The sequence below is a fragment of the Nicotiana tomentosiformis genome, chromosome 3 (assembly GCF_000390325.3).
Source record: "Nicotiana tomentosiformis chromosome 3, ASM39032v3, whole genome shotgun sequence".
In the NCBI taxonomy this organism is placed as follows: Eukaryota; Viridiplantae; Streptophyta; class Magnoliopsida; order Solanales; family Solanaceae; genus Nicotiana; species Nicotiana tomentosiformis.
The window spans coordinates 10,122,441-10,132,402 of NC_090814.1; the positions used below are offsets into that span (position 1 = coordinate 10,122,441).

Below are 9,962 nucleotides of genomic sequence, written 5' to 3' on the forward strand. Positions count from 1 at the left end.
CTCGTGGATCCTTTCCTCGGTTGTTGCTTGCTCCCCGGCAGGGGTTGATCCATGAGCGACAAAGATGTCATCTTTTTCAGACTCATCCCTGAGCCGGCGAAGCGAGTCGGAATCCGGTACCCGGGATTTTGTATTCTTCTTGGGCTTACAAGCCCAAAAAGCTGCCCTCTTTTTTGGCTTCATCTCAGGAACCGGGGAGCCCGAGGACTTTCTTTTCCTCATCTTCTCCCCCGCAATAGCCCCAGTTTGTCCCGTAATGGAGGGATCAACGTATAAGGACGCATCCTCGTCCCCTTCCAGCGGCCTATGTACGATGGTCAAGTAATATAATACTTCCATCTTTAAACAAAAATAAAGTAAATAAAGTAATTAAAGGAAAGACATAAGAAATGATTTATTTTTCTGAAATGCTAAATATTTTAAAACAAATTAAATGCAATTTATCAACAAGTATAAAATTTAGTGATTGTATACGGGTGAACTCGGGGTTAGCGCACACACCGACTTTTCGATAAGTCAAACGAAGTAAAAGTATGAATGCATGAGATCGAGACCGAATCTGAAAACTCTTTGAATCGAGGCTGGAGCGGGATAGTCGCCACCTGGCCTAACAAGACAACACTCCCCAAACCCAGAACGAGCTCCAAGACCTCGGAAAGAACTATAAACAATTACACATGACTAATAAAGGGCCGTGATATCCGCACCCAATCGGATATCACGGTGCGGATCTCGCCCGATGTCGGTAGTGTATCAGTTATTGACTAGAAAGGAGGATTTTTACATTTTGATGAAATTCTCCTACTATATAAAGGGGATGCTTTTTATTCAATTGACACATTGTAACACGCATACCAAGACAATATAAAATTATTTCTCTACTTTCTAGCTACTAAAAAGTCTTTACTTTACTTTTGTTCTTTGTTCTCGATTGGCTTCGAACCCAAGACCCAACCAAGGACAGAAATTATTGCCCAATCCAAGTTCAAGTTAGGCCATAACGTTACAACTGGTTTGACTATTCATTGCGTCTTCAACTCATTTATCTAACTTTCTTGATTATTTGTGTTGAATCAATCCATATATGTTTAAAACCGGGTATAAACTCAATTGTTATCCATTTTAAGGGTAAATAGTGACAAAAGCATCCTTGAAATATTGTAGTCTTTAAATGTACTCATGTAGCCGTTCTTATAAGATTATATTATATCAAGTAAAGTTGGATGACCTAAAGATAAAACGATTTCTAAAAATAGTCAATTTTTTGGGATTGTTACACAAATAGCCAGCCGAATATTCAATGTTTACTTTTTTTAGCATATATACATATATTATACATTAATTATACACAGTTATACATATCTTATACATGAACTATACATTTATTATATAATTGCCGGTTATTTTTAGTTTAAGAGATTAGGTGGGCGGCATTTTTGTTAATTGTTCATCTTTTTTCTTTCTACATCCCTGGTTATTTTTTCGCTACTGTAGTTAGGGATACTCTCATCAAAATATAAAATCGACCTATACCAAATAATTACATTTTACGAAACAATACATTCAAAAGAGACACAATTCAAGAGGGAATTGAATGTTGAGTACATGACCTTAATATATTGAAATTCAATAGCAAAAGACAATTCTGAGAGAAAAACAAAAACCAAATGAAGCTAAGCACTCCAAAGACATGGACCAAACAATTCAACATGTAGTCGTTACATTAATTAGAGCCTAGCTAATTGCTGTATATTTATAGGATAAGCAAATGTCTTTGAGATGGAGCTGTATGATTTCTTGGCCAGGATAATATTTGCAACTTCAGTGGGATGAAAAGCATCCCAAAATATATATTTGGAACGATCATCACATGGCTGTTGCAGAGGAAGACATGTTATCTGCCCATTGTTCCTTCCCACTCCACAGCATCCCTTATCCACCACTTCAAATCCTATATATATATTGCACAGAATTAGAGATCATGGGAAAATGAAATAATTGCATATATCGGTGCCAAATGGGCGGGTTGAGTTGATTTTAGACAGGTTAAAACGAGTTGAGTCAATAAATGGGCGGATCCCAAAAGTTACTTGGCCTAAGATGAGCTAGTCAAGATGGGCTAAAATTTAGGTCATAGCCCAACTCAACCAACTCTTAATTAATGTACATTATTTTCTTATGAATTATTTAATTATCAAATAAGACTTTTTTTCTTTTGTATGGTTATATATAACATATCAATCAAAAAAGAATTATTTTAAAGATAATTTAGCAAAGTTGTTCATGGATCAATTTGGAATAAAAATCAACCAAACTTTAGATATGCTAGGTCAAAATGGGCTTAGTTCAACAATGGACGTGTCAATGAGCAGCCCAACCTTGGACGAGTTAAGCGGATTGAACAAGTTTGGGCTTAAATTACCACCCATAATTGCATATAACTTGTTAATAGTAGTAGGCGTTTGGACATGAATTTGTTGATATTTAAATAACAAATACTAGTATTTGAATATTTACCATAAGTTTTTGCATTGACTACAAGATCTTTGGTGCTTTCAAAGGAATCCAAGAAGACAAACTTTGCTCCAGGCAAAACCTTATTGAAACGAACAACCAGCTTTTTGAGTCCAGAGTTAAAGAGGAGAATAGCATTGTTGATCTCTTCATTACATCTGCTGTCATTTCCATCGTACCTTGCTAGCTCGTAGGGTATGCATCCTATTTGTCCTACTCCTGTTACCACAACTTTCCGAGCTCCTAAGTTATATAATTCCTGAATACATGAAAAGATTATTAGTTTACCAGAAAATTAAGGCAGGCTACCTGCTACGTACAACAGCTAAAAGTACATTGCTAGTATAATTTTCAGTGTTAGTGTATATACGTTAATCCATTTTATTATTCCCTATATTCTATATTATATGTGGCTTTTTGTTTTTTAGTTCGTCTTCAAAAGTAATTGCACTTTTACATATTTAGAAAATATTAACCTTAAATTTCTCATTAATTTTACTCTTAATGACATATTTTTTTAGCCATAGAAATACTAAGATATATGTTTAAAACTAAAATTCATGCCTAGTGAAATACCGCCACGTAAATGAAACGGAAAAGTGATAACCCCTTAAAGAAGAATTAACCTAAATAGTCATACACTCAATCGCTTAAACTAAAAATGACCGCCCATAGTATAATATTCTAATAGTAATCCATTATAATATGTGTATAATCAGTGTATTAGTTAGCTATTAATGAAAAGATCCCTAATTTAAAAGGTTATCGATTGCTTGTTCATTATAAGAAAAATGTGACGATTTAGTTGGTATAAGTTTGAATCCACTAACCGATAGTTGCTTGCAATAATCTTGAAGAAGTGCAGTAGCATAGGCTTGTGGTGTGTACTGTGAATGAGTTGAGTAATAATCAGTCATGAAGTAATTATTGAGGTAGTCATTGCTTCCCAATCCTGAGTAGAAAATACATTTGCTCAAATAGCCATTTAGTGTGTTGTTATTTCCTCTGAATAATCTCCTCAGCTCCTCAGCAGTTCTTGCAAAGTTTTCTACCTGTTGGTTCATTGGCATATGATCCCCCTACATTAATACGAGCAATTACTGTTAGAGAGAATTTTAAAGCATAAATATATATATGCATTGATAGTACAGGAAATTTTTACACTGTAATTTAACGTGTTGTAGCAAGTTACGCGTCTTATTTCCAAGTAATTACTACTTATTATGAAAGTTACTTGTATAGTTATCTTTTTGGTGATCTTATTCTCTTGTACCGTTAGTTACAAAAGTTAAACTCGAACTTAAAACATATTAGGAACATTAATATAAACCAAAAAAATAAAATGAAGTTTTTTATTTATGTATACCAAGTTATTTCCTGTTTCATCTCGAATTCCTGCAGCTCCTGATGCATAATTAGCTCCTCTTAATAGTGCTCGACCACGAACTCTTGCATAGGGAGGAATATAGTTGGGAAAGCCAAGAAGTTGAGCTGCATTTTATCCCAATTCCCAAATGCACAATGCTCCAAAAGACATTAATTAGAGTAATGCAAAAAACAAATTAAAAAAATAAAAACTAATTGTTGGTACTATAAGCTTTTAGCATAACAAATTGAAGAAAGAGTTAAAGTTATATACAATGTCAGTATATCTTAGGATCTTAAAGAAATATATACCTAAAATATCGACATAAGTACGACCATTAGTAAAACGACCAGTGGCGCCTTGTGGGAAGTCTATGCCATAAGGCATGTAATTGGCCCTAGCAAGAGTAAGTATCCCATTGTTGTTGCCATTGTCAACAAGTGAATCCCCAAATATGAAAAAACAAGGAACTTGGGGCTCTTGTTGTTGTGACCAAGCCTTAGTTGTCAACAAGAAAAAAGATAAAAATGCCAATATAACAAATTCAAAGAATTTCCCCATTATTACTTGTAGAAAGATGGAACATATATTATTTAAGTATTGGTCTTTGTATTTATAGTGGTAAGGCAGAGTTTATTTGCTGTTACATATTTTTATGGAGTTCATGTGCCAAATTTGATAAGGCAAGACTTTCAACCCGTGAAAGTAATGCTAGTGGATAGCTTTTTTTAGCTGTTGTATATACTGTAAATGTGTGAGTATTATATATATAGCGGTGACAGTAAGGTGCATCTCGTGATCACTGCTTACAAAGGCTTTAATTTGTTCCTTATATAGAAGACGATACATTAATGAGGAATGGAAATACAAACCATATAAAAAAACTGAAAAGAAAAACTTAAAAAGATGAAGTCACAGAAAAGAAGGATGCTTATGTATCAAATGGGCGGGTTGGGCTACAATTGGGCGGATTAAAATGGGCTGAGCTAATAAATGGGTCATTGCCCAACCCTGCCCAAATGTTACTTGTGTTGAAATGAGTTGGGTCAATATGGGCTAAACAATGGATTATAGCTCAACCCGTCCAACTTGACCTATTATTTTTACAATGTAATATCTTTTTGTTTTTTCTTGTAAGACAACCAATGTCATGAGAAATCTTTACCTTTTTTGTATCTCTTCTCTTTTATTTTGAGTTTTCTTTTGTAAGACACCATCAGCAACTCTTTATGTGACTAAGATCACAACTAATTCGATTTCTTAGATATGGTAGTATTGACCTTGTTAATTATTGTAATTGATAAAAAAAAAAAAAAAAAATGGAAATTTTAGAGAATCATTTAAGTTGCTAGGTAAATTTTTGTAAATAATACTAATTCAATCATCTATGTCGCAAAAGTACGGTTAGTTGATAGCTATTAGTTCAATCCCAACTAAATTTTTATTTCTATTTTTCATTTTGATTTCACGACGAACTAATATTTTGTATTCTAAAAATGAAACTTTTCAAAGATAATAATATATGAGATCTATTCTTTTACTTTTAAGATTAAATTAATTCCTACTTTATTTTTAAATATTCTAAAGAGTATGATTGGTCCACAATCTGATTTATAAATAAAAAAATAAATATCTTGACCATATAAAATAATTCTATTTCATCATAAGATTATAAATTAAATTTCATTTTTCTGGACAATGAATTACTCATATTTTTATTTGATTGAGCATAAGTGAAAGTTCACATATGTCCAGCTTAAATTTGGGCACTCACATGGGTCGCACTATCATGGGTCAATTTGGGCTAGTGTTTTTTCATGGGTTACTTTGGGCTAGCCCAAATCAGCCCATCTACAAAATCACTCTAGCCCAAACCCATTAACACTTGGGCGGGTTGAGCGGGTTACATGGGTTTGGGCCTGTTTTGCCACCCCTATGTATACGTTAATTTTAGCTACTGCTTCATGTAGAACAACAACAAACCCAATGTAATCTTATAAGTAGAGTCTGGGAAGGGTAATGTATACGCAGACTTTACCCCTATCCTGAAATGGTAGGTTGTTTCCGATATACCCCCGACTTAAAGAAAGATGAAAAAAAAAAAAACAATAGCAACACGCAGTAATATAACAACAAGATAGCAAGAAAACCAAAACGAAAGAAATAGCAAGTAGTAATAAAAAAAAATATAAGACTAACACAAATACTACTAGTATTAATAGTTGCTGATTCATATGCTACATAAATATTTTTTTTTTTCCCTATCACAAGAAGAGTTTCAAGCTTCAACCGGCAAGAAAATAAGGATTTGCAAAGAATCGATCACAATATGATTATATGAAAATAGGAAAGATTTTTACCCTCTCTATTCCACTTTATATTACATTCATTATTCCAGAAATTATTTAATCGATCACATAAATTCACATTGATGAAGGCTTTTTTGAGGTCTCATACTTGTTGCACTACAAGAAATATCAGATACAGAGATTTTATTGGATTTTTATCCATAAGAATAGACCGTACTCGATGAATATAAAACTTTATGATGGCATCATGTTTTGGTAGTTATTCTTGATGCATTCTTTTAGTAGTATGTTTCAGTAAATTTCTGGATTTTGAGGTGGGGATGGATAGGTGATTTGAGCAGGAGCTTCCATGTAAGCTGACTGACGAAACTCAAACCTCGCTTAATAGTACTCCCTCGGTTTCAATTTGTCTTTGTAAGGTTAAAACGGTCAAAAGATTAATGTAATTATAAGCATAAAAAATTTATTGAATTTAAATTTAACAGAATATTTTTAACTATATCTTAAATATGTAATAGTCCAAACAAATATATGGGCCAATATAATTAAATTAATTATATTAGTTCAATATACATAAGTTAAATAAATAAGTCCAAATTCATTGGGCTAGTCCATTTACTTGGGCTGCAAATGATGAGCTCATTTCATTTAGCCCAAGATGTTATCTTCCTAGAGGCCCAGTTTGGTGCCACGTGTCAAACGACATGGCACGCCAAGTCAAACGGAAGAGCTAATAGGTTCATGACACTTATCAAAATGACAAAGCATGCCAAATTAAATTAAAAGGCCAATAAAATTGCGCCACATGTGCAAGTGACATGTTCTGGCCAATCAAATGCGGCTTTATCACACTTCAATCTGATTGATCGAAAAGAGTTTATTCTCATTACAATTCTTCTCTTCCACAACTATAAATAGGAGTTTTCATAACTCAGAAAAGATACCAGAAGTTACAACAAGAAGCAAAAGAGAGCCCGTGGATCAAACGCCGTAAACTTCTCTACAAGCTTCAAGTTTCAAGCAATCAAGTTTAAATTTCAAGTAATCAAGTTCAAGTTTCAAGTAATCAAGTTCATGTTCAAGAAGTCAAGTTCAAGATCAAGAACGAAATCAAATATAAAGCGTTCAAGTTCAAGGCTACTTGTTCATGATAAACCACTGTTCGTTGCGACTATCAAGACATTTGTGATGGATAAATCAAGTCAAATTTAAATTCAAGATCAAGCTCAAAGACCCTTGAATTTATTTACTACTGGAAAGAAGAATCAGAGAAATCATAGAGATTGTACCACTCATATTATTTGAAATAAAATGATATGATTGTTGTAATATTTTTTTCAGTATCGATTATTTTCTTGACACAAATTTATCCTCTACAAATTCTAGCATGCCCGGTGGGACAATCTCTGTCTCTCATCTCAAATTTTCAATCACCAAAGTTCAAGATCATCGAAATGGCTTCACAGAAAATTAACTCCAGATCAACTTGCACTAAGGCTGCTAATTTCAAGTTCTATACTAATATAGAAAGCATCCTCGATATTACCTTTGGAAGCTTTGGGCTAGTTACAAGGAGCAAAGCAAGCTCTTTAGGACAACAAGCACTCCAAGAGTCGTCTGCATCAACCCCTATTTTTGGGCCTTCACCCTCAAAAGGAGCAGGATCCTCTGCAAACACGACCAAAAAAGGGAACGACGTCGTCGAAAGGATCGAAAAGGTTCTTGCACAGCTTAGTTTATCTAAGTCCAAGAAATCCTTTATCCAAGCCGATGATGATGACTTGAGCGTTGGATCAACTCTAGTCTCCATAAATAAGACCTTTATGCTATATTCCAATTATGATCCATATCATTCTTCATCCTTTACGGTGATCATGCTACTGTAGAAGAACAACTTGCAAATTTGACGAAAGCAGTTGAAGTCTTGTCAAATCACGTGCACGATCAAGATGCTAAACTTTCCAATTATACAAATAAATTGGATATCATAGTAGAAGGAGAATCCACACAAATACCTTTAAATCTTCAAAGGTCACAAGCGAAAAGAAACTCCTCCGAAAAGTAAGCAACGACAACCAAAGGGATATAAGTCTCCGCTGAAGGTCTGATTCTCGCTGTGAAATTGAAGGACTTCATCATGGAGGCTATCAAAGATAAGCCTGAGTCATCGTCCAAATTATCACTCACATATGAGAAGTCATATACGCAAAGAATTGATAACTTGAAAATGCATGTTGGTTATCAACCTCCTAAGTTGCAGCAATTCGATGGCAAGGGAAATCCGAAACAACATATAGTGTACTTTGTTAAAACTTGCAATAATGCTAGAACATACGTCGATTATCTTGTCAAACAGTTTGTTCGATCGCTCAAAGGTAATACATTTGATTGGTACATGGATCTCGAATCTGGTTCCATCGATAGTTGGGAGAAGTTAGAGCAAGAGTTTTTCAATCGTTTCTATAACACAAGACGCATCGTAAGCATGGTCGAACTTACAAAGGCACATCAACGAAAGGATGGGCCAGTTATTCACTTCATCAACCGCCGGAGGAGCTTAAGCCTTAACTGCAAGGATCGCCTTAGTGAAACTTCTGGCATCGAAATGTGCATTCAAGGCATGCATTGGAGTCTTCGCTATATCTTACAAGGTATAAAGCCCAAAATATTTAAAAAACTAGTAACTCGTGCTCATGATATGAAACAAAATATGGCCACAAGTGGAGACCAAGCGCTACTTGTCTTTGAGTCTTACGATGAAGAAGAAGAACAAGAAGGTAAGGATGGGGCAAGTTTTCATCTGAAAATAAAAACTAAGAGTCTATGCATGTCACTATGTTCCTAACGTACGAGCCTAAACTGCAAGTTATAATGCTCCTCAACACACGAGCCTAAACTGCAAGTTATAATACTTCTTGGCACATGAGCTTATACTAAGATCACAAATCTCCCCAAATTTGAACTAAATCTTTAAGACGTAAAGCTCTTCAAATTCGAGCAAAGTCTTCAAGTTGTAAAGATCTTCAAATTCGAGCAAAATCTTCAAGTCGCAATGCTCTTCAAATTCGAGCAAAGACTCAAGTCGAAAGCTCTTCATAGTAGAGCAAAGACTTCAAGTCGTAAAGCTTTTCAAATTCGAGCCAAACTTCAGGTTGCAAATCTCTTCAAAATTGAGCTAAATCTTCAAGTCACGAAGCTCTTCAAATTCGAGTCGAACTTCAAGTTGCAAAGCTCTTCAAAATTGAACAAGTCTTCAAGTTGTGAAGCATTTTGAATTGTAAGCTAAATCTTCAAATTACTACGCTCCTGGACGCACGAGCCAAAACTACATGTCATGAAGCTCTTCAAATTTGAGCAAAATATTCCAACGCTCCTGAATGCGCGAGCCAAAACTTCATGTCATGAAACTCTTCAAATTTGAGCAAAATCTTCATGTTCCAAAGCTCCTCAAAATACGAGCTTAAATTGCAAGTCGCTATGATCCTTAAAGCAAGAGCATAAAATATATGTTACTCCTGGCCCGCAAGAGTATAAACTGTACCTCGAAAAAGACGGTCTAGGCAAAAGTTAGGACATTCAAAAAAAATCACCCATTCTGAACTACGGCATCACTTGATCCTCTTCACCGAGGTACGTAGACAGCTTAGAGTTTTATTCTAAGTTCAGTCGCATGAGTTCAAAAGAGACATATTGCCTAAATCGTTGTTTGAATGAAGTATGATGGAATATAATCCACTTAATCGACACTTGAAAATGGGGCTAAAATATCATCC

General features: G+C 34.6%; 1 protein-coding gene across 2 annotated transcripts; it reads right to left on the reverse strand.

Annotated features, from left to right (window-relative positions):
* Window positions 1–1,590: 1,590 nt before the first annotated feature.
* LOC104092297 (GDSL esterase/lipase At1g33811) lies at window positions 1,591–4,471 on the reverse strand. 2 transcript variants are annotated; one of them, XM_009597860.4, is made up of 5 exons: window positions 4,216–4,471; window positions 3,881–4,005; window positions 3,345–3,593; window positions 2,518–2,773; window positions 1,591–1,951 (listed from the first exon to the last, which is right to left on the reverse strand). In XM_009597860.4, exons 1-5 carry the CDS (start codon window positions 4,439–4,441, stop codon window positions 1,728–1,730), a joined length of 1,080 nt encoding a protein of 359 aa, XP_009596155.1. In that variant the 5' UTR covers window positions 4,442–4,471; the 3' UTR covers window positions 1,591–1,727. The 2 variants fall into 2 exon arrangements, with proteins under 2 accessions (XP_009596155.1, XP_009596154.1); XM_009597859.4 differs by having other exon boundaries at window positions 4,192–4,471.
* Window positions 4,472–9,962: the final 5,491 nt, after the last annotated feature.

Coding starts and splice junctions, on each gene's coding strand:
- LOC104092297 (XM_009597859.4), bottom strand. CDS start 4,441: ATGGGGAAATTCTTTGAATTTGTTATATTGGCATTTTTATCTTTTTTC. Junction 4,006..4,191: donor TACTTATGTCGATATTTTAG/GTATATATTTCT, acceptor GATAAAATGCAG/CTCAACTTCTTGGCTTTCCC. Junction 2,774..3,344: donor ATTATTGCAAGCAACTATCG/GTTAGTGGATTC, acceptor TCATGTATTCAG/GAATTATATAACTTAGGAGC.